Below are 24,629 nucleotides of genomic sequence, written 5' to 3' on the forward strand. Positions count from 1 at the left end.
CCTAAGAGACCAGACACCCATGCATGGGGCCACAGAGGGAGGGGGGTCAGAGAGAAAAAAGGCAGCTGGTTACTGGAAGCAAAGAATGAATAGATGAAAGATGAGAAGGCTGAGAATTTGCAAACAAAGGTACTGATGAAGGTTATCGTGTCGGTTGTGAAGGTTTAAGTGCTGATTGTGTCATCCTCAAAAACCTTGACCTAAGGTAAAATATAAGCTATTATTATAGCTATTAAACCATAAAAATGTTCAAAGACACCAAACACTCCAACTATATGGACACTTGACTACTTGACAAGCTGTGCTTAGGATAACCCGCAGATCTCTGGCACAAGTTAAAAGTAAAAACATAAAGTCATTCGGGACAGATACCAACATGTTTCTAGAATAATTTTCATAGCAAAGAAGCACCAGAGATGAATCAAAAATAAAATTTTGCCAACTCATCTCACGTAAACAAGCAAAAATATTGTCTAAAGAAATTATGAGTCATAAGTATTATTTGATTCTTCGTTGCACTATTGTAAACTACATGTTATGTGTTATATATACATGTCACCTATTTTATGATACTTTATACTTTATATATTTTTGCCATGTTAAACACATCGATTTCTACATACTGTATAATCCCATAGCTACAGTACATCTCAATTTATTGCCAAAATTCTAACAGCAATAAAACTGCGGTAACTTCATACTGGCCACCACTATCATCAAAAAAATTGTATTATGTTTATTACATTTACATTAACTGTAGTAACTAGGGTATTTTAGCGGAAACTAAGGTTACCATGGCAAATATTTGAAGGTTTCAACATGCCCTTACAAGTAGTGTGTCCATATGGCGTTCTGATATATTCCAAGGCACTGAATGATTTCCATATTTACATGGTACTTTAAAGTAGGCTATACACAGCCTGATCTCATAAACATTACGTGACCATGGCAACATTTTTGCTAAATTAAATTGCGTGCTTCATTACACGTTTTGCTGCAGTTTCCTAATGAGATGTCCAGCAGGGGGTGCCAAAAGTGAGTGAAATGGTGTCGTAAGCAGACAAGATTTTTAATGAAAATATTAGATGGAGGTTTTAATGAGTAAAACATACCTCCCTAAACTAAAACTTTAACCTAAACCTAATCGATAGTGTCATAAAAGCAAACAAGAGGCAAACAAAACATCCTTACTCTTAACCAACACCTAAACCTAACCTATAGTGTCCTAAAAGCAAATGCGACATGAAAAGCACATATTCTGAAGTAACCACGTCATTTTGTGTCACTTCTATGACACTTTTGTCTAACATGTCAGCTTGTGTGTTTGGCTGGGCTCCAACCTCAGGCTTTTGAGTCTAAAGTACAACACTCTATCAGGTGAGCTACCGTGGAAGCTAATCATGTTGGAATAAGTGTGTAAATGTATGTGGTCTGTAAAACAAGCATTAAAAAGTATAGTTTTTCAAATGATGCATTACAGTAAAAGTGTTTCAATATCATAACATAGCAGTGTGGGTTGTGGGTGGATGTGGGTGGGTGGTTGGGGATGAGATGGCTGGTGGACTTCAGGGTGCCCACTTGTTGGTGCGGGCGCCCCGTGCCACCACTGGCGAGATGCCGCCCTGGTCGGCTGCCCATGCCGCCCATGCCTAAATCCGCCCCTGATGATTTCCATATTTACATAAAAAGCTAAAAAGAACATTCCTAGATCATTAGGAATTGGTTCCAAAAATACATAAATAATATTAATAAATTAAATAAAAAAATAATAACAAAATGAGAACCATACATTAACATTATGGGAACGATCAGTGTTTAGTAGGTATTTGTACTTTTTGTAATTAGTGTATTAAGCCAGTACCTTTATACTCACATACAGTGGAGACACTGTCATTCCTTTCTTTTCCTACCATGCAAGAGAGAAACTGCAATAGCCTAAACTACTTAATCTTGAATTGTTTTAAATTAATGTCAAAGCTGAAGTTTAAGTTTTCATCAGGATATTGGTTCATATTTGCACACTGCAGCAATGAACCGCCACGCTCTTATCAGTTACCATCGGCTTTTCACTATGGAAAGTGGGCGGGGAGTAAAAGTTTGCAAAGTAATTGGGTGACAGTTCCCTCGTCCTGCGCTTTGACAGAACGCATGGGGCATTAGATGGAGTCCGCGGTGGATTACAATATATAAACTTTTGATGAGTCCATAACCGTGCGCAAAGTTCTCGTTTCTGACAACGGTTTTTGTTCTTCATGCGCGTTTTAAAAAAAAGAAAAAAAGAAAAATCAGGACCTTGGATTTTTTCTTTCTCTCAAGTTAGTAAGTACGAGTACCGACATGCTTAGAAAATAATGAGTAACAATGGATTTGTACTGTATATTCCAGCCCGTTTTTGTTGTGTTTTATTATTATGTATTTGACAATCGCACCTTCTTGTGAGTGATGCTGTGAACGCACTGTGAAAACTGAAGACGCCCAGATCTGAGACTAAATGACGCGTGCTATACTTGATTTAGTTTAATATGTGGCCAAAAGTCACTCAAAGATTTTAGAAGATGGTCCTGAGGAGACTATTTCATGCTCTTCCTTTCTTTGCTCTGACCCTCTTCATCCTGGTTTTACTGGATTTGCAACTGCGCACCCGGAGTGACCAAAAACCCATTGCGCATCTTGCGCACGAAGGGATACGAAGTGAGGTACCATCTAAATCAAGGACCAAGGACAAATGGAGGGAGACAAAGCCAAAGTCACCATTAGAACTCACTGATATCTTCATTGCGGTGAAAACCACTGGCAGGTTCCACAATACCCGCCTTGCTCTTCTTTTGGAGACCTGGATCTCCAGGACTAAAGACCATGTGAGTGTTTCTTGAAGGATGCTACCAAATATTCAAGATATGGGGGCACCAAATGTTAAAGTTTAAGAATATGACCACACATATTGATGGACTAATATTCTAAATATTAGGAGGGGGCGCATCTCCTCCAGTGTCTATGGTGATTATGGCCCTGTTCTTCATCATTATATGGGACATGGTTCTTTTTACATCACAATCCGAGCTGCAGTCTCTGTCAACAACTTCTGTTGATGTCACAGGATGTTCACTCATAGTTGGCAGACGAACACACATCCTGTGGCATCAGCAAGTTGTGTTGTGTGCAAACTTACTGGTAAAAGCACAGGTGCAAAACCTCAGACTTACCCGTTGTCAAAACCAGACAGGTTTGTTATAACTGTGCTTTTGCAGTAACTCACCAAAGTGACACCAAGTTGGATTTGTGGTATTTTTGATTAAAAAAAATGTCAGGTCAATTCATATTTCACATTTGATGAGCCACTGGAGTGATTTTTATTAATGTTGGCACCATGCCACCAAGATTGACCCACGAATTAGCACATAAAACACAGCATTCTGCCCCATTTCCTGTTTCGCCTGCCCTGCGGTCATTTATAGACTGAGCACTTCCTGTGTGTGTTCTCTAACTCAGCAATAGTCGCCCTGTCACGAGGGGTAGAGATGAATGTTTAGTTCCTCTTTTTTGGCAGAAGTATCAGAACTCACAGCCATGATCTTTGAAATCATTGCATGTTTTTTTTTTTTTTTTACAAACACTGCAAGTGAATGGTGATTGAGGCTAAAGAAAGTCAAAACAGCTGAAATCAACTTGCAAAGATGCATGGAAAATACAAGTTAAAAACACTGAATGTTCCCTTTAATGGGCGTCCATTTAAACTCAAAAAATTACATTTGAAAATTGCCTCTGACCTGCTGTGACATGACATTAAGAAGCAGAACAAAGCCAGACTGACGTACTAACACATGCTTATATTATGCACACACTCACACTCATACAAACTCATGCTTTGGCAGGCACTAACAGCACCAGCACTTCGGGAAGATGCCAGTGATTGGGCTTGCCAAGTGTTATCTCTGAGTGACTTGTCAAAGCAAATTCCCAGCATGCGACTCAGAATGCAACACTTTCAAAGGAGCAGCCGTCTCTCTAAATGTAAGATGACAAGTGCGAAACAGTGGTGCTGCTGATCCAAATACTTGTACGATTAAAAACAAATGCTAGGGGCTAGGTTTCGCCTTGTTTCACATACTAATAAGCTGTTTTTGTGGGGAACAAATGACTGCCAACTTGTTCAGCAGTTTCCCAATTTGAGCAAGACTGAAACTTGCATGAAACTTGACTTTGATGTTAAAGTTCTGTCTTGAATATTGGCTCTTGTAGACGCAACAGGTTTCAAAGATTCCCTGCTTCTGCTTTTTGTCCAAAAATGGCACATGGTTTTAAATATGAGTATAGGGTGACTGTGGCAAGGAAGTGTTTGTTGTCCTCAAAGTTGTAGTTGTTACTGGCAATTGAAAATACAGTTTTCTTTCAATAACGAATTTTAGCTATAACTGTAAGAGTTGTACATTTTCTTGCCTATGCAAAACTCAACACCATGATGCTAGGGTGTTGTGGGTGGTTGCCATGGTTTTGTTATGTGGTCACTAGGGTGTTCGGGCGGTTTTAGTGCATTCCTGTGCGGCTTTGGGTGGTTGCTAGGGCGTTCCTTATTGGCCCAAATCAAAAGAACCCAAGTCTCTATGATATTCTCGTCCCTAAATTTGAATTCGGTCCCTTGTTCAGTGTGAGGCCACGCCCACACTAATCCATTTTCGTTTAAAAACACATTGATTTTTCTATGTTTATGGCTCTTATCCACTCTGAAATGGCGATTTCCTCCACGAAGAAACAATGAAAACCCTCTCAATAACTGCATATTTTGGAAAATGATGGTGTTAGGAAAATGAAAACGGAGGTTTTAAGGTTTCAAACTTAAATCGATTAATGTGGACATGGTCTAAGTTTATGGGATTTTATTGTTCATTTTATTGTTCACTGAGGCCAAAATTGTAAGTCTGATTGCTTCTCCTAAACAAGCCACATGATTTGTGGTATCATTCATGGAGTTATGTGCTAAAGTGTAATACTTAGGGTTAATTAATTCCACTAATTAAGTGGATTTTAAAGCTGTAAGGCAGTTACTGGCCACTTCAGTATGTTGTAGAAGCACAGGATGTTGAATTTATGTTTTTGAGGGTATATAATGTGTGTGTGCCCTTTGCCTCAGTGCCTATAAGTGGGAGCGACGGCCGCAGACTGAGTTTTGAAACAATGACAAAACGGAAGTCTATCTGAGAAAGAGGAAGTCTTGAGCTGAAGAAACAGAAACAGAGTGTGAAACAACAACCTACACATTTTTTACAAAGTCAAAGACTAACCAACACCCTTTGCAAAGAAAAAAACACCCTCTGGACATCCGAGCAAAGTCTTTAGCTGTTTAGTTTTTGTCGCTGCTTTTGATTAGTCTGAGAATTGAGCACTGTCTCAAAAAAGAACATTGTGGTTTTTTTTTTTAATTATTAGGGCTGTCAATCGATTACAGATTTTAATCCTAATTAACAGCATATCAATATTGCCTTCTTCCTGCTCGTTGGTTTGACGTGGTGTTTTGCCTTAGCAGCTGGAGCACTGACTGCCCCCTACTGCCACAAATTCATAAAATTTGCTTAAATTGGTCAGATGGTAGGAGCATTCCTTATCACAGAACTTATGTATAGATCGGGGCATGATTAATTGCGTAAAAAATTGAACGTGTTATTTTGTTAATTATGTAATGAGTCGCACTAAGATAACGCATTAAATCGACAGCCCTATTTTAAATGTGTAGTTGGTAGGGTGTTGCAGTGATATTTGACTAAAAGTTTCGAACAGCAGATATAATCAAGTAGAAGATTTGATGGGTGAGCATGCCTTAACTACACCCAGTGGGGGAAAAAGCGTCTTTCTCCATTGAATGGCATTCAAAATTAGCCATGTAGTCTAACAAAATATTTCAGAACACAATTCAAATCATGTACTTCTGGGTAGGGATGCACTGATCCGATACCTGGATCGGTATTGGCTCCGATACTGAAGATTTTAGACGGATCGGGTATCGGTCTGATGAGCCCGATACTGTGTGTTAGTTATGTTCGTTACTGTCAAGCTCCAAAAATGACATAAAAGAACCATAAAAACACCATTAAAGTAGTTCATATGACTCGTGCATTTTATTCAAAGCCACTTGAAGACGTGCGATAGCTCTGTGAATCACAGAAGGCTGTGTTTAATAAGTAAATATATAGTATGCGCAGCGCCAGTGTGTTAGTGAATGGTGCTGCTCTGTTGACACAAACTCACACACAGGCTGGTGATGCACTCGCGGCTATTTTTAGCCTTCACAGCGGTGCGCAATATTTGAGCGCTACTCAAGAACAGCATCTCAGATGTAGATGCTCAATAGTTCGGATCACTTACAGTATAATATGCATTTAGAACGGTACCAGAGATGCATTTTACCAGAATTTGAATTAAAAGCGAATTAAACTACTGTGAACTTGCCTACAAACACACACATACAGGACTTCCTGGAGAGTTTAGAATGTCAAAATAAAAGCGTGAGGATTTAAAAAGTGCACGATTTAAATATATTACTGTTGTGTTTAAAATTAAAAGTCAATAATAATAATATTAATAACAATTTATTATTATTATTATTATTATTATTATTATTATTATTATTATTGTTATCATTAGTATTTGTTTACAATTTATAACAATATTTAAGTTGAATGGGTTCCAAAAAATAACTGTGTGAATGAAAAGTGGACTGATGTCTTACAACTAAATTGAACAAAAAAGAGATCTGAATCCTTTAAAGTCCAGATGCAAGTTGAAACATAAAAAAAACTGAAGTCTTCTACTGAAGACTTGAAGACTGGAATTACTGTTAATTTTGCTGCTACATTATCCAGTATACTAGTTAATAAAAAAAGAGTTTCTTTATAAGCTATACATTTATATTGAAATAATGTGTAGTTAGAGGTTTGTGTTCCAATTAGTTCCACTGATTAAATAAACTGATTATGCCAAAAAAAAAAAAAAAAAAAAAAACAACAACAACACTGGTATCAGCTTGGGATCGGTATCGGCCGATACTGAGATTTCCGATATCGGAATCGGATCGGAAGAGAAAAAGTGGTATCGGTGCATCCTTACTTCTGGATGGTCTTGCACTAGGCAAGCAATGAATGACAATGCTAAAGAATAGGTCAGTGTTGTAGACCTCATTGGAAATTATAATCTTAAGAGCTTGTTTAGTGTTTTTTCAACCTGGTCTCATAGAATGAATGTTAATCTATATAGATTTTTGCAAACTGACTTGTACATGCTGCTTTCTACGTTTCGCTGCAGTTTCCTGGTGAAATGAACACTAGAGGCACTACAACAACTGTGTGGTTTAATCACTGTCACACAAATCATGAGTACAGTTGCTGATTTTGATCTTATAAATGCATATTTTTCACTCTATTACTCATCCCCCGCTATGTTATGATATCAAAACACTTTTACTTTAACGCATGATTTGAAAAACAAAACATTTTAACACTTGTATTACAGACCCACCTACATATACACACTTATTCCTATGTCATTAGCTTGCTTGGTAGCTCACTTGATAGAGCATTGGACTTTGAGCTCTATGACTGCAGTTTGAATCCAGCCAAAGACATGTGAAAGTGGCATAGAAGTGTCACAAAATGACATGTTTGCTTCAGTAAATGTGTGTTTTCTTTTTATTTTCTTTTTCTTTGCATTTTAAAACACTATCGGTTAGCGTTAGGTATAGGTTAAAGGCAAGGATGTCTGTTTTGTTAAACTCTCATTTATCTTTTCGAACACTATTGGTTAGGTTTAGGGTAAAGTTTTAGGTTAGGGAGGTACGTTTGACTTATTAAAACCTACATCTAAAATTTACCTTAAAAACTTTGTCTGATTACAACCTCATTTCGCTCGGTTTTGGTGCCCCGCGATGGACATTTCACTTGAAAACTGCAGCCAAACTTGTAATGAAGCACGTTATTTCAGTTTTGCAAAATTGTAGCAATGCTCATGTAAATTTAATGAGACCAGGCTGTTTTTTTCTGCTTTTATCGTCCATCATATTGTGAGGTCTAACCTCTCTCTCGTTCTCTCTCCAACCCTTTGTCTTAAGTTTTCCCAATTCCATTCATCCCATTTGAGCCTATTTCCTTTTCTCATGAGTTAAGGAGACAAAATGGAGGTTCCTCCTCCTTCACTTCATTATGCCACTAATGGGCACTTCTGCTGTGGTTTCACTCTTTGTGTATCTGCAGACGGTCCTGTATAAACTGCTGTCATCTTTTGCCTCACTTTAACTCTGCTGTCCAGCCAAAATGAGCGCTAAAGACTCGGCCCTATGATTTATGAAGGAGCTCAGGGTGTGAGTGGGCTGTTTCCACTCGCTCTGGCCCATTGGCTTTGATGACTGCTACATTGATCTTTGAGTTAGATTATTCCACCTGTACTCAAGGACTACCACAGAGGAGTCATGTTGAGCTGCGAACTCAGCTGTCCAAGTGCTGAAATGTTGTAATGAAGTTAACTCAGAGAGCGACACCTCCACAGCATCATTGGGAACATTAAAAGTTTCTTGCTTTGGCTAATAGCGCTTAGGGTGTACACACTAGAGTTTACGTTAATCCATCGAAGCTGCGTTAGAAGAACAGTGTTTGTGAATGTGATGCTCTGTAATGTGACTAAACTTTGAGAACATTTAAACTTTTGCTGCAAATTACTCTGACATTAGCATCTATTGACCATTGACCATTATATCATAGTCGCATGACAAGTCATACAAGACAATAATAATTAGTATGAGATGGTGAAATCATAAGACATCGTACAACTTTTCACTCGTATGAAAAAGTATGAGTTTTATTCCAACTGAGACCAACCGATTTCAAGTGGATTCAAAACAGGCATCAAATTTTAGCTCGCTTTCTAGCCAACCTTTTATTTTGAGAAAGGAAACGTCAGTGAACGAATTCCATTTCTCATTCCACATTTACTTACATATTACAAATGAGTAATGTACGTCAAAGGAGTATAAATTTTATGTTTTTGTACAAGCCAACAATTAGTTTCTTATAATTTCGCCATCTCGTACTAATAAGACTTGTCAAGAGACCAGGTTGAACCAATCTTTTAAGTGCAAATCAGAGCTTTTTATAGCATGTAAGTGCCCTTACATGAGAGTTTTCACTGCGTAATGTGTAATGACGCTGTAGAGGAAAATTGTAGAGGAAAAAAGCAAGGGTTTGTGAAACAGACGTTCCCTCGTGTGACCAAAAGTTGAGTAAATTTTTACTTTTGCTGCAGTGCACTGTTACGTAGGCATCCGTTAACCAATGAGAATTTCAGACATACAGGTCCAGTTGTACTTTTGGAAATCCAGTTCGCTATACTCTCGCTTTATTTAAAAGACACTTGTTTTTTTTCCATACTCTCAAAATGCATATTACTCATTCCTATCTGTCAAACGCTCCATCAGAACTTTCTCTATGAGTAAGCATCTGAGTAGACGCCTTGTCCTACACATATGCGATTTTCTTTCCACACTGAAAGCAAAATGCTACATGACATAACAAAATCACAGCCATTCAGATTGTATTTTAAATAGTGCAAACAGTTCCTGACCATTCTTTCAGACATCTCAGGCAAAATCATGATGGCGCCGCGGATGGCTGCCTCGGTGTGGAGCTCCTCAGTTCTTTTGTTGTTTTTGTTTGTTTGTCCTGTGTTTAGTAATCTTTTTCCAGTCAGTTTTAACAGAGATGATCTGATGAACATTCGACAGCATGTACCAGACAATCTTTTCACGGTTTTCGAATATTCAGACGTTTTGCTAGACATTTTAGTTGGAGGCGCAGCTCTGCTGTTCAAGAGGCGCAGGCGAGGGAGATGAGCCGGTGCGCTGGTCAAACTCCGTCGGCACGGATTTCGAACAGCGCTGCCGAGTACTCACTTAGCGAATCTCCACTCTCTTCCTAACAAAACGGACAAACTACATCTCCTCACACGCAAACAAGGACTTTTCAACCTCTGCTGCCTTGTGCTTCACAGAGACCTGGCTGAGTGAAGCCATTCCGGACAGCATGTTACATCTGCTGGGCTTCCAGCTGTTCAGAGCTAACGGGAAAACGAGAGGCGGTGGAACATGCTTTTATATCAATGAAAGTTGGTGTATTGATGTAACAACGTTAAAGAGGATGTGCTGTCCTAATTTGGAAGCGCTTTTTATTAACTGTTAGCCTTTCTACTCACCGCGGGAGTTTTGCTCGTTTATTCTCGTGAGTGTGTATATCGCGCCAAACGCGTGTTTAAACACAGCGCTGTGGGGCGTTTTCGAAACAAAAGATGAGGAAGGCTTCAGGCCCAGATGGCGTCTCACCAGCGTGTCTTCGATCCTGTGCTAACCAGCTGGATCCCATCTTCACACAGATCTTCAATAGATCACTGGAGCAGTTTGAAGTCCCATGCTGCTTCAAACGCTCAATCATTATTCCTGTCCCAAAGAAACCAAAAATCACAAGACTTAATGACTACAGACCTGTCACCCTGATGTCTGTGGTCATGAAATCATTTGAGAAACTGGTGTTGGCCCACCTGAAGAACATCACTGGACCCTTTCTAGATCCCCTTCAATTTGCTTATCGAGCAAAGAGGTCTGTGGATGATGCAGTCAACATAGGATTGCATCATATCCTGCAACATCTGGACAGACCAGGGACATATGCAAGGATCCTTTTTGTGGACTTCAGTTCAGCTTTCAACACCATTATCCAAGCTATACTCCAGAATAAATTACAACAACTCTCTGTTCCCATGTTTATCTGTCAGTGGATTACCAGCTTTCTGATGGACAGGCAGCAGCTTGTGAGACAGGGGAAACTCACTTCTAGCACCTGTACAATCAGCACTGGTGCCCCCCAGGGATGTGTGCTCTCCCCACTACTCTTCTCCCTCTACACCAATGATGGCATCGCCAAAGACCCCTCTGTCAAGCTCCTGAAGTTTGCAGATGACACCAATGTCATTGGCCTCATCCGAGATGACAATGAGTCTGCATACAGAAGGGAGGTTGAACAGCTGGCTGTCTGGTGCAGTCAAAACAACCTTGAGCTGAAAACGCTCAAAACAATGGAGATCATAGTGGACTTTAGGAGAAACACCTCAACACTGACCCCCCTCACCATTCTAAACAGCACTGTGGCAGCAGTGGAGTCATTCAGGTTCCTGGGCACCACCATCTCACAGGACCTGAAGTGGGAGACCCACATTGACTCATTCATTGTGAAAAAGGCCCAGCAGAGGTTGTACTTCCTTCGCCAGCTGAGGAAATTCAACCTGCCACAGGCGTTGCTGATACAGTTTTACTCAGCATTCATTGAGTTGGTCCTCTGCACTTCAATAACTGTCTGGTTTGGTTCAGCTACGAAATCAGACATCAGAAGACTACAAAGGACAGTTAGGACTGCTGAGAGGATCATTGGTTGCCCCCTGCCCCCCCTTCAAGAACTATACACTTCCAGAGTGAGGAAAAAGGCTGGAAAAATCACCCTGGACCCCACTTACCCTGCCCACTACCTTTTTGAACTGCTGCCTTCTGGCCGACGCTTCAGAGCTCTGAGCACCAGAACCATCAGGCACAGGAACAGTTTTTTCCCTCAGGCTATCCATCTCATGAACAGTTAAATTGCCCCATTGAGCAATAACTATGTGCAACACACAGTTTAGTCTTTCTTATATTTATCCAACACATCCAACCTCTTCTGCCATTTCATTCCTCTGAGAAAAAAAAACAAACAAAAAAACAAAACATTTGCACTGTAGATAACAGATTTGTATTTACACTGTACATAACAGATTGTATTAGATTTGCACTACCCATGTGTATGTCTGTGTATATGTATGTGTGTGTCTGTATGTATGTGTATAATGTTTTTTTTTTATTATTATTTTTTTATTATTATCTATGTCTTGCTGCTGTTTTTGTATTGTTTTTGTATTGTTGTACACTACAATTCTTCATAAAAGAATCGTAACCTAAGATCCATGAACCAAACCAACCAGCTCTAAGGTGAATCACAACATCAGAAACTTTGATTTGAAACAAAAAAGTATTTGAAAATCAGACAAAGGTACAAGACTGTGAACTTAACATCTTTAATGATGACCACAATCCTACAAAGCATTGTGAATGAGGTAATCAAATTAAAAACCATGAAACATTTTAAAGCTATTGATTAAAGTTATTGATTATAAGGATAAAATCACTATTTTTAAAATATATTGCCATATATTCAGATATACAGTATACAAATATATAAGTAGTTTGAGAGTTTAGGGAGACTGAATCAATTGCATCATTCTCAGTGTGTCATGGAAGTGGGTTGTCGCTGCAGAGCTCTTTTGCCGCTGTTTGTTTGCCATGATTCTCTGGTTGGTGGATCTTTTCTCTACAGGATCAACAGGAATTCTGATATTAAACATGATAAAAAAAAAATTAAAGTTGAAAAAAATAATGAGGACTGATGACTGATGAAGCATATACAGTATCATCAACCTCAGAGCTCATGGTAGGTAGGTCTTTAGAGTTTATATGTTATGATTAATAATCAGTTACCTTATGGAAAAAGATAGACTTCTGCGCTCTATATACAACTATGTGAAGAGGGGTTTTGGACCAATGAGATTGCACTGTGGGTGGGGCTACCTAGTACGAAAAGACAGAAATAGTTGCTAAGAGATTTACTTTTTTGACGCTTTATCGTTAGGACCACAGCTTCAGTATGTGGTACTGCTGTGTATTCCTTCTACAAGGTCTAGTTTACTTTTTTAATTAACCTAATAATCTACAACTTTTTAAGAAGCCTAGTTGGCACACCATTATCCCTTGGTGGTAACCAGCATCCAAAACATAACATATCCTGGTGACAGTTCTAAGTGAAATATTGCAGTTTGAAGATCTGACGTCTTTTTCATTTTGGACTTGCGTTTGATTTTTGCGCACCAACATGACCCTATTATTCAGACATAATTTCCAACACCTCCACTACATTGCTCCTTTCCAATATATCTTTTTTTATTGTTGTAATCCAAAGAGACCAAAAAAGCCAGTGTTCACATCAGTGCTGGCACCATTCTCTCTCTCTCTCTCTCTGTCTTACGCTCTCCCTCTGAGAATTAAAGACTTAGTCAGTCTCTCCATCCCTGTGTGCCCTTTTGTTCTGTTTGCCTGGCCTGGATGGCAAAACCAGCCACCTACAGGGCCATCTGTGTACCATCCACCCAACACAGGGTGTGGTGTGTGTGTGTTTGTGTGTTTTTTGTGCATGTGGATGAGAGAGAGAGAGAGAGAGAGAGAGAGAGAGAGAGAGAGAGATATGGCAGTGGCTGACCACATTTAGGATGTGTCCCATTCTGGCAGGAAATGACTCCTAAATCTAATCTGTTCCTCTTGATTTATTTGAGGGACTGTTTAAAGGAGCACACTATGGCTTGGTGGTTACAAATTACACTGAAACCCTTAATGAAATACTGGTGCTTGCTTAGGCCCCACTATTTTTAGTAACTAGTTTTTAAAAGTTCTGTATCTAACTAGGGTCGCCAACTTTTCACCATGCGAATACAGGACATTTCAATTCTGTATGTTTCACCTTCTAACAGGGGTGATTGTGGGGTCCCCCTTGAGCGCTTCCTCTTTTAAATACGGGAAAACAGGCGTCTGGTACTGGATGGATCCGTTTAAGTCTAAAACCTGCATTTTCATTTTCCTTAAGTCATTGTTTTCCTAAGTATGCAGTAATGGAATGTCCAAGCATTTCACCTTTTAGAGGATGATCCAAAATCCCCAAAATCCTATAGACCATTTCAAGGACTATTTGTCGGTTTAAGGAAGTGATATCTTTGTTCCTTTAACATTTCCTACTAGTTGTCAAACTTTTTCAAAACAACAGCGGGAGTCACTTCATTCATAGTGACTTTAACACGATTAAATGTCATTATCAAAATGTGGACCATGTTGTTCGGTGGCTGGATGTTCTCTGGAAGCCTGGAACTAATGGAAATTAAAGTGTTTAGATCTCCGAAAAAGCAACTGCAAATGGACGCATGAACTGCTTCAGTGAAGCAAAACAGCTGGATACGTTCAGTACTAACAACAGTAGCACTCATCTTATCTCTGGTAGGTAAACAAAATGTATGGCAACTAAATGTAAGTTTGATAGGTAGAGTTCTAAAAGTGACTATAAATCGCTTCTATTGTAATGAATGAAGCTGCGCAAGTCATTTTCTATTACAATAAGTCATTTAGCAGATGCTTTTAACCAAAATGACTTACAAATTAAAAAAAAAAAAAGATAAAAAGAAAGAAATCCTTACCTTGTCCGCAGGTCATGCAGACAGATTCACTGAACGGCTTCATTGATTATAATTGAAGCGATCCAATATTCCCAATCTCTCTGCTGAGGAAATAATTGTGAGCATCTAAACTACGATACAATTTCATTGCCTCTCACACGTAGATGCTCAGTATCAACAACACGTCTGTATAAGTCACTTCAGGTAAAGGTTTGATGTTCTTTAAGAAAATATGTTAACTCAGAGCCTTATTTAAAGGATTCGGTAATGATACCGGAAATTCTCCCAGGTCAGCAGCGTTCTAATTCCTTTGTTATTGTTTACATCCTTGAAATGGTCTAGACAGAATGTTCAAACAGGCCAAGACTTTTTCAAACTCCAACTGTCGAAAACTTAAAATGTAAACAAACCCACACAAGCTGTCTATCTATCTGTCTGTCCGTCCGTCCGTCTGTCTACAGTATCTGTCAGACAAGGCTTTGTCAAGCAACATCAAAGTTACTCTTGACAAACTTTACGATTATTCGTACTTGGGGCAAGAGATTTTTATAAACCCCAAACCTAAAGTTCTAAATGGTTAGTTCACCCAAAAATGAAAATTCTTTCATCATTTTCTCACCATCATGTTGTCCCAGTCCCGTATGACTTCAGTGAAATACAAAAGGAAATATTACATTTTTGATTGAACTATCCTTATAATCAACTCGAAAAGTTCGGTGTATGTACCACAAGGCAAATCCTGCATATTAATGCTGAAATGGTGCAATGAGAGTCTGGTGGTCTTTTCTCTGCGCAAAAGGATGGGCTACAACCAAAGTTCCATCTACCATCACTGCAAAACAACAGCTGGTGCTCCATGAGGCCTCTGAGCATCTGTGTAGCCAGTGTTCCCCTTACAGAGCACTCTGGTTTGTAATTACCCAATGTTGTCTCAAGGTGGGACTGGAACTGCTGTTCTGGAAAGCATTTAAGTTTTTGTGTGAGTTTATGTGTCTAAAAACAACCGCTGAGGTAATTGAACTGGCACAAAGTGATAACGAACAGTTTGAAAACCCTTAAATCTCACTCTAAGAATCTAATTTGTTTGTTTTTATTTGTCATCATTTCATTGTTAAATTGAGTAGAGTCATTGTAGCATTGTACACAAATCTTCTCATCAATTCAATTTATTTTAATTGACCATATACTACATTTTTAAGTTATTTCCCCCCCAGAGGTCCACTTATAATTTTAATCAAGTCTTCTTGCACCTTAAATAGTTTGGCTTTAGTTTAAGTGACCATTTTCCACCTTCTTTCTGACTATTAGATTTAAACAGTCTTTAAGATCCCAAAGAGTGTCTTAACAAGCACAGTTTTCTTTACTGTGTTAAAGTTTTTCCTGTTGAAACAGGAAGTTGGGGCGGGACATATCAAAAGCTAAAAAATTGGCCAATAGTCTTGCCGTGAACCATGATTCACATTTGATAAGACAAAAATTTGGAAACGGCAATGAGTGCAGGGTGAGTCACTAATGTTTTGGTCATTTTAAATGAGAAAGACTACAAATTTTAAACGTGTATATTTGCAATAGTCAATTTTAGGTGTATACTGGCATATATATGGCCTCCAAGCACAGACTTGAACTAAAAACAACAAAACTCCAATTTTGATTTCATGGGGCTTATTCTTTATATGTATATGACCTCTGTTATGTTTGGCTCTGTTATGACAGCACTTTAACATCTTGGCATGTTAAATGAGGAACAATGGCTACTTACTACGGTTTTTATTTGTATTTTTATAGACGTACATCTTCACAGACACTCACGATGAAGAAATTTCCTCTGAAGGTATTGTTCTTATGCCATTAGTAATTCCACCTTCTGCAGGATTTGAAGTTTTGAATCTTTGTGGCAGGACTGCTCACTCATTACGTGTATCTTGTAGGATTCAATATGGTCGTCACCGACTGCTCCCCTGAACACAGTCATCAGGCTCTCTCCTGTAAGATGGCTGCTGAATACGATCACTTCATGGCTTCCGATAAAAAGTGAGTCACTTAATAATTTGTGAGCTGTGAAATTGTGACTTTACTGTGCGATTCATTTTGAGAAGGAGCTACAGATTTTGTCTTGTTTTTTTTTTATACGTGCATGTAACAAAAACCTGTTGTTAAGCAAACCTTTCTCAATATGTTTTTTTTTTTGTGTGTGAAAAAAATAAATAAATTATATTATAATAAAAACTAAAATGTTATATATATATATATATATATTAGGGTTGTCAATCGATTAAATTTTTTATCGAATTAATTACATGACATGTAGATTAATTGTATACATCATTCTTTGTCGAAATCCCCAAATAAAGATAATTTAAATATTTATAAATATAATATGTAGGGCCTTTAATAAATATATAATATGGATTAAAATTCAGTTTGAAATAAATTTCATTATTGTGGCAGATGAATTTGACAATACAAATAGTGGCTTAAGAAATCAATATATTGTTATTGTTATATATCTGTTTTGCACTGAGTTCGTCAGTGTGTCCAGTTTCTCACAGTGCTCGCTGTTCCTGATGCGGCTCGTAAAAACAGTTTTACTTAAAGCTCGGTCGTGTGGTAGGAAAATTTTTACTTTTAGTACGGAATTTACGTACGAGTCACTGGGCATGATAATTTTTTATATAATTAATCACACTTAATTAACGTGTTAATAATTTATATATTATATGTAATATGGAATGTTATATATTAAATATATAGTATATTATATATACTACATTACATAGAGTTGGGTATTGTTTTGTTATTTGATAATACCTGCAACACATCATCAGTAACAAAGTCTTCATTAGTTTTAAGTAGTCAAATTTAGTCAAACTTCTCATGAATTTACCTTTCTGCTTGTAATAATTATAATTTTTTTTATAAAACATTAAATATATAATTTATGTTCAGTTGTGTTGAATTGTGTTGTAAATTCAAAAATGTCACTTACTGTAAAAAACAAAACAAAAACCTAAATACCCAGCACTGCAATTTTGCAAAGTTTTTCCAAAATTTTCCCCAAACCAAAATTTGCATAACCATAACAATAATTTTTATAGCCTAACCAGTGGCTCCCTAAAAACACCTTCAAGGAGGAGAAAAAACACAGTACATACTGTATATCATCAATATGTTGAAAACTTCATTTTTTTTTGCTGCAGGTGGTTGTGTCATGTTGATGATGATAACTACTTGAACTCTGGAGCCCTGCTCTCTCTCCTCTCAGCCTTCCCAGTGGACAGCGATATCTATGTGGGTAAGCCAAGCCTGGATCGACCAATGAGAGCGCAGGAGCTGCTGGAAAGGAATAAGACGGTCAATATCCCATATTTCTTATTTTCATAACCATTGTTGTTCTTTCAGACAGTCTACACAAATTATTTTGCAGGTTCTGGTTAACTCTTATTTATAAACTAAGAATAACTATTGATTTTTATTGGCTGAAAAGACCTTTGTCCTTCTCTCCATTCTATATTCCCCCTCTTTTCCATTGACCAACCTTCACCAATGTTCTTCCACAGTGATCCAGTATCAAAATTGACTGGTTCTCCTGGGATCAGTCAGTGATTAGAATATTATTGCTTATTGATGTAGAAAATTCAATCAGATGTTTTATTGTGCGTCTGGGGAAAATAAAACTATAAACGGCAAAGAATCAATACTGTCAGAGTAAACTACAGTTCAACCAGTCAGGCACAATATGTAATGTCAGTCATTCTGAGTGTATGTTTTGGTGTCTTGGCTATCAACACTGGCCCCAAAAAGTATTTGGTTCCTTTAACCATTTGTTTTCTTACAAACAAATTAACATACAAAGTGTTTTTCTCTGTCTCTTTCCCTCTCTGTTACCATCACACAACAATGGTTATTACTTTGGCCTTGACATGCACTCTGGGGACCTGCTCCTGCAGTAGTGTGTCAGTGTGTGTGAGGTCTACAGCAACAGTCGAGCCATTCAATTCAAGTTTCTTCGACCTGTCTCTCTCTCTTTGTCTTGTTCTCGTGATCTCTTGGGCCACAGTGACACCTGAGTAATAAAAATGAAACCTGCCTTTCATTTCTGTTGCCCTTACTAGACTTTCCCTCCGTTCAATACGATTGAAGACAAGCACTCATTATAACTACCAGATGAGATTAAATACAATTTATCTATATAGCTAAACTGGTAGAATATGGTACTAATGTCATGGGTTTGATTCCCAAAGAACACACATACTAATATAAATAAAAAGAAAACAGGTATACCTTGAACGTACTGTTAGTAATTTTGGATAAAATTGTCTGCCAAATGCATAAATGTAAAGTCTGTAGATTTTAAACTCACCTGTAGACCAGTTGCTTGTCTTTTGAAATGACAAATTTGTTTTCTTTCTTTGTATTGGACGAAAGGTTTGTTTATTTGTCTTTGACAGAAACCTGTATGGGTGAAATTCTCGAAATCAATCATGAACATATCTGAATCAAATACTGTATCAATCCAAAATAAATAAATATATAAATAAATAAATAGAAATTATACTTCGCATAGACAATGAAGAATTTTTAGGGCCATTACATTATTTCCATTACAATATATATATATTTTTGTCAATTATTATTATGATTATTAATGATAATTATCTTATTACAGTAATTACTAGTAATGTAATAAGTTAACTTTGTACAGTATTACATTGAAAATTGCTGTGATGCATTTTTATATAAAAAATAGCATAAATTTAAGGCAGTACAACAAATATAAGTTTACATTACAGGGAAATTAATTTTGCAGTAAAATTTTTATAATTGTCAAGAAAATACTGTCGCAGTGTAAAAAATATTAATGGTTCTAAAAATAGGCTTCATAAGTCATGTTTCCATCCAAGTAACAAATTTCATTTATGCAAAATATCGGAATATTGCTAAATTAATTTGCAAATAAAGCAGCATTTTCCCAGAAGTGACAATTTTGTTCCCTCAAACAAATGTGTAAAAAAAAAAATGTTTCCATCCCAGTTACAAATTTCATCCATACGAAAAATCGGAATATTGCAAAACCAATTTTGTTCTCTTAAACACGTGTGGAAACAGATGAAAACCCAGCTGTTTGTCTGGCAAATTATAACTTCTTATGATTTGGGGGTGAAATAAAACCTGAAATCATGTTGTCCCACATGAGCATCAAGGCTCAACATGTCCAAAGCATGCACTAACCACTACACCACAGCTTTAACGGTACATTTCTTGTTGCTTTCTACAAAATGCATTTTGCATGCTATTTTTGTTTCACCCCTGCATGTCTTCCCCTGTATATACAGTATCAGACTGCTGTCTCACAGTTGGAGCCTCAAAGACCATTAATCCAAAGTGCGCTTTTGTTTTGGTAAACACAATCCAGACTAGATAGGACTATCTATCTCCATGTGTGTCCTCTGTGTTGTTTATGTCCATATTTATACATCTCACTGGACAGGCCACAACTCCCTACAGGGGTGGAATAAGATGGAAAGGATGAGGGGATAGAAGAGGAGTGTGGAAACCTTTAGGGTAATAGTCACATTGGAGGGACAAACAGATGGGGAACGAGTGGATTGTCACAGTTCAGATTTATCCTCCCGTCAACTGATGATGCTCCACAGAACCACTCGGGAGGAGAAACCTGCTCAGAGTATACGGAAAGAAAATAAATGAAGAGTAGATATGCATTGAGGATTTAGAGTGGGAGAGAAACTCTGTTGTCAGGTTTACATAACTTTGGTTTGAACAACTGGTCTACTTCATTCACTTTTATATACTGTAAGGGTTAGGCCAAAATTCATACAACAGCGTTTTAGTGACATGTTAAAATAAAAATTAAAAAACTAAGATTTCGATTAAAGTCATAACATTACAAGAATAAAGTTGTTATATTTTGAGAAAAGTCAAATTACGAGAATAAAGTCATAGTATTAGCTATGAGATTACAGTTGTAGCATTACTAGATTAAAGTCATAATATTGAAAGAATAAAGTGATGAAATTACGAGAATAAAGTTGTATATTGGAAGTAAAAATTAAAGTCAAAGTTACGAGAATAAAGTCATTGCATTATAAGATTAAAGTCATATCATTACGATATTAAAATCATAATATTTTGGGAATAAAGTCAAAATTAAGAGAAAAAAGTTGTAGCATTACAAGATTAAAGTCGTAATATTTTGAGAATAAAGTCGTAATATTTTGAGAATAAAGTAAATATCCAGAGAATAAAGTAAAAATTACGAGAATAAAGTCGTAGCATGACATTTAAGTCATAGCATTACAAGATTCAATTTGTAATATTGCAACAATAAGGTCATAATATTATGAGAAAAAAGTAAAAATTGCGAGAATAAAGTCATGACATTACAAGTATAACATTGTACTATTTTGAGAATTAAGACAAAAGTACATAAAGTCGTAATATTTTGAGATTAAAGTTGTAGCATTATGAGATTAAATTCGTAGCATTACGAGATTAAGTTCGTAATATGGCGACAATAAAGTCATAACATTATAAGATTAGAGTCGTAATATTATGTGAATAAAGTAAAAATTACAAGAATAAAGTCATAGCATTACACGAATAACATTGTAATATTTTGAGATTAAAGTCGTAGCATTACGAGATCAAAGTCGTAATATTGCGAGAATAAAGTCTTAGCATTACGTAGCATTAAACAACATATACAATATCTTAACACTATTTTACACAAGTGATTATAACCATTAATGCACATACTGTATACAGGTACATATTTTGTGAGGAAATAGCTTTGTAGTTTTAAATACCTGCTTTAGGTGAGGCTTGAACGCACAACCTCGGCATGCCTTTGCTTGTAGAACTATCACACGCTGACCGGTGTTTCTGACTGGCCTGTGTTCAACACGACATACTGATCATCATTGTTTTAGGGGCTTGATTCTTCAAACTCTGGAATAAAGATATAGGAACTGTAACAATACAAGATGAAAACATGAGATCATTTCAGTTACTTGAATTGTTTTTCATATAATTTGCACAATGGAAAGATCTTTCATGAACCAAATGAAAGGGCTGCGTGACTATCAATTTTGGAAGGATCTTGAAGCTGATTGGTTGACTATTCATCTGTTCTTTTTTTAGAGGGAAGTTCGTTTCTGGTTCGCTACAGGAGGGGCAGGTTTCTGCCTGAGCAGGAAGTTGGCAGAGAAGATGGCACCCTGGGCAAGGTGAGGCCTGGGTTTTGTCTTTGATCTTGAAAATCATTTCATGTGAATGTTAGTGCTTGTACATTCCGATCTGTTAGAAAAATTCCAAAGGATATCTCATTGTATCTCAACCGTTTCTCTTAGACAGCAATGAGAGATACACCTGATGTCATGAAAATTACGTGAATGTGGCGACATTTTTGCAAAATGAAACATCTAAAACAAACTAGATACTTAAATGAAATATAACTGAGAACTCAATTAAGTGTCCTGAGCTATAAAAGAGCAACCCCTGAGCAATTAAATTGTCCTTTGAGTTTGCTTCCAATAAAGTTATGGACAAAATACAGTTGTGAAAAGCATGTTCAGAATATGTGTCTGTATCTATTTGCAGTGGTCCAAGGTTCGAGCAGACCTCAGCAGTGATAATGCTGCCTGATGACTGTACGGTGGGCTTCATAGTTGAGAGGCGTTTGGGTGTCTCCATGGTCCATAGCAGCATGTTTCACTCTCACCTGGAAAACCTCCTTCTACTTAACCCTAGTGATATTCCAAAACAGGTGACTATGGGTTCAAAACAGTAAATGCGTTTGGTTGAGTAAATGATGACAGATATTCATTTGTTGGTGAACTATCCTTTTAACTGACCCTAATTGCATGGATAATGTGAGATGTCTCTCTGTTTCTCTTACTTTCAAACTGAAGGTGACTCTAAGTTACGGATGGTTTGAAAATAAAATGAACAGTGTGGAACTGAGAGGAGTTTTTACCAAAGATGAGGATCCATCCAGGTTAGTCAAACACAGTCCTTCACACACCTACATACAGGTCCTGTGGACATAGTCGTTCTGTTCAGAACAGTGACTAAATGTCGAATATACAAGATGATGCATAATGCTGTTGTGAAACATTTTTTATGTGTTCATTCAAAAAATATATATATATTTTTAAATATATATCTTTAATGGAATATTCCAGGTTCAATACAAGTTAAGCTCAGTCGACAGCATTTGTGGCATAATATTGATTACAACAAAAATTTATTTTGACTTGCCCCTCCTTTTCTGTAAAAAAAAGCTAAAATCTGGGTTCCAGTGAGGCACTTATAATGGAAGTGAATGGGGCCAATTTTTGAACGTTAAAATGCTCAATTTCAAAAGTATAGCCACAAGACATAAACAATATGCCTGTAAACATGATTTTAGTGTGATAAAATCACTTACTAACCTTTTCTGTGTAAAGTCATAGCCAATTTTACAACTTTGTAGCCATGACGATGTGATGTCAACAAACCCTAAAATGACTGTAATAAATGAGTTTTAACAGAAGAATGAATGTAATTACCTTTATAAAATTCTAAGCTTCAAATTTCCTCCTTGAAACCCTGCAAAATCTGGCCACATTCACTGCCATTGTAAGTGCCTCACAGTAACCTGCTTTGCTTTTTTTTTTCTGTAAGAATTTTTATTAATTTATTATTATTCATTTTTGTGGAAATCAACATTATGCCACAAATGCTTTTAATTTCGCTTAACTTGTATTGAACACGGAATCTTCCTTTAATCAATGTTAAGATTATTTCTTCAGACATGTCAATTTGGCAATCTAAGGATGAAAATGAAACTGACGACACTATTTAATTGGTGCACATTATTCCAAAGAATGGTTTTCTGCGTTTAGCTGGTTTAAGATGGTCTTAGGTGGTATAATAAAGTGGTATCCGATAGAGGTAGACCAATAGTAGACTTTGCCATTACGATAACTAACGATGGACTTTTATCTATAACTAAGCCCGAAACACACCAAGGACTCTGTCTTTGAAGACTTGGCTCCGTTACAATGCTCTATATTTAAGAATTAACCAAATTAAACATTTTATAGCCTATATATACATATTTAGATTTCACCAGATGAGACTGAATAAGGTTTATTATTATTCACAAGGTATGAAGATGTATGTATGTGCTGACAGGGGACATTTACGTATAATCGCAGCTTTTCATGCCCTTGCTTCAATTTAAAACACTTGATTATCTGATCAAAGTAACAAAATATGCATTGAAGTGATGAGTGTTGTGAATGATAAACGATTTAGATGCATCAAATCCCCACGAGATGTCAGCGATTGTTTTTATTTCACCTCTAGAGGCCGCTGTTATACTGTAGAACCAAACCGTTTTAACGGTAGATTCATCCAGTGGCGGACACAGAGGAACATGGAGGAATACAAATATTGGAAACTATCATAATAATTTTCGCAGATAACGGATAGTATTAATCGTATAAACGATATATAATTCTACCTCTAAAACCAGCCAGATCATCTTAACTACATTAGGCTGGTTGAAGATGCCACTTTATCAGTTTTTTAATTTTTTATTATTATCATTTTTCTCATCTTTGACTATGAAAGTAAGGTTGTAATGTTACTGAAATATCTTATTTCATTCAAATGTATGTATGTTTATTTGTCAAATTTGGTTAACAAATTCGTTCTGCATCTTCTCACACATCTTGTTAGCATTACGCATCCATTGCTTATGGGCATTTTAATCACCAGACTCTCAACAGGCTGAAGTGCTTTACTTGTTCCTCATCATATAAATGTGCTTGTTTTTGAGATTTGGTAAACTCAAAACTTCAGCCATGGCTTGAAGCCAAAGTCCTAATCCAAACTAATCCTTTGCTTGTAGCATTTCTCATTTTACAACTTTCATCCTACAAAATCCATCATAGACTCTGAATTATGATGCATTTAAAGGGATAGTTGACCCAACAATGTTGCTCTGTTGGATTTTCAGATTCCGAACAGTCCACTGTCTTCTTTATCCAGCAACAAGTTGGTGCCCAGCTGCTCTTAAAAACGCCCCCTCATGGAATCAACGCGTTCCCCTGTGATGCAATGGGCTGAATGGAGAATAATCATGCATAATGTGAGACATTCAATTCGTGAAGATTCCAATAAGGCATTTCTGTTTTGTGTGGGCTGTGAAGTTAGCACTTATGATTTTTGCTGACACAATTTCACATCTTCCATCCACCTTCAAAGATCACCCACAGCTTTTTTTTTTTTCTTGAAGA

The 24,629-nt window shown here is 37.1% G+C and overlaps 1 protein-coding gene across 1 annotated transcript; it reads left to right on the forward strand.

Moving 5' to 3' along the window:
- The first annotated feature begins 2,114 nt into the window (after positions 1–2,114).
- On the forward strand, positions 2,115–24,629 carry LOC127439033 (beta-1,3-N-acetylglucosaminyltransferase manic fringe-like). The gene is made up of 8 exons (XM_051695048.1): positions 2,115–2,858; positions 16,111–16,156; positions 16,254–16,356; positions 17,523–17,676; positions 21,484–21,569; positions 21,943–22,108; positions 22,254–22,339; positions 24,350–24,629. Exons 1-8 carry the CDS (start codon positions 2,556–2,558, stop codon positions 24,444–24,446), a joined length of 1,041 nt encoding a protein of 346 aa, XP_051551008.1. The 5' UTR covers positions 2,115–2,555; the 3' UTR covers positions 24,447–24,629.

The sequence above is a fragment of the Myxocyprinus asiaticus genome, chromosome 50, assembly GCF_019703515.2.
Source record: "Myxocyprinus asiaticus isolate MX2 ecotype Aquarium Trade chromosome 50, UBuf_Myxa_2, whole genome shotgun sequence".
Taxonomy (NCBI): domain Eukaryota; kingdom Metazoa; phylum Chordata; class Actinopteri; order Cypriniformes; family Catostomidae; genus Myxocyprinus; species Myxocyprinus asiaticus.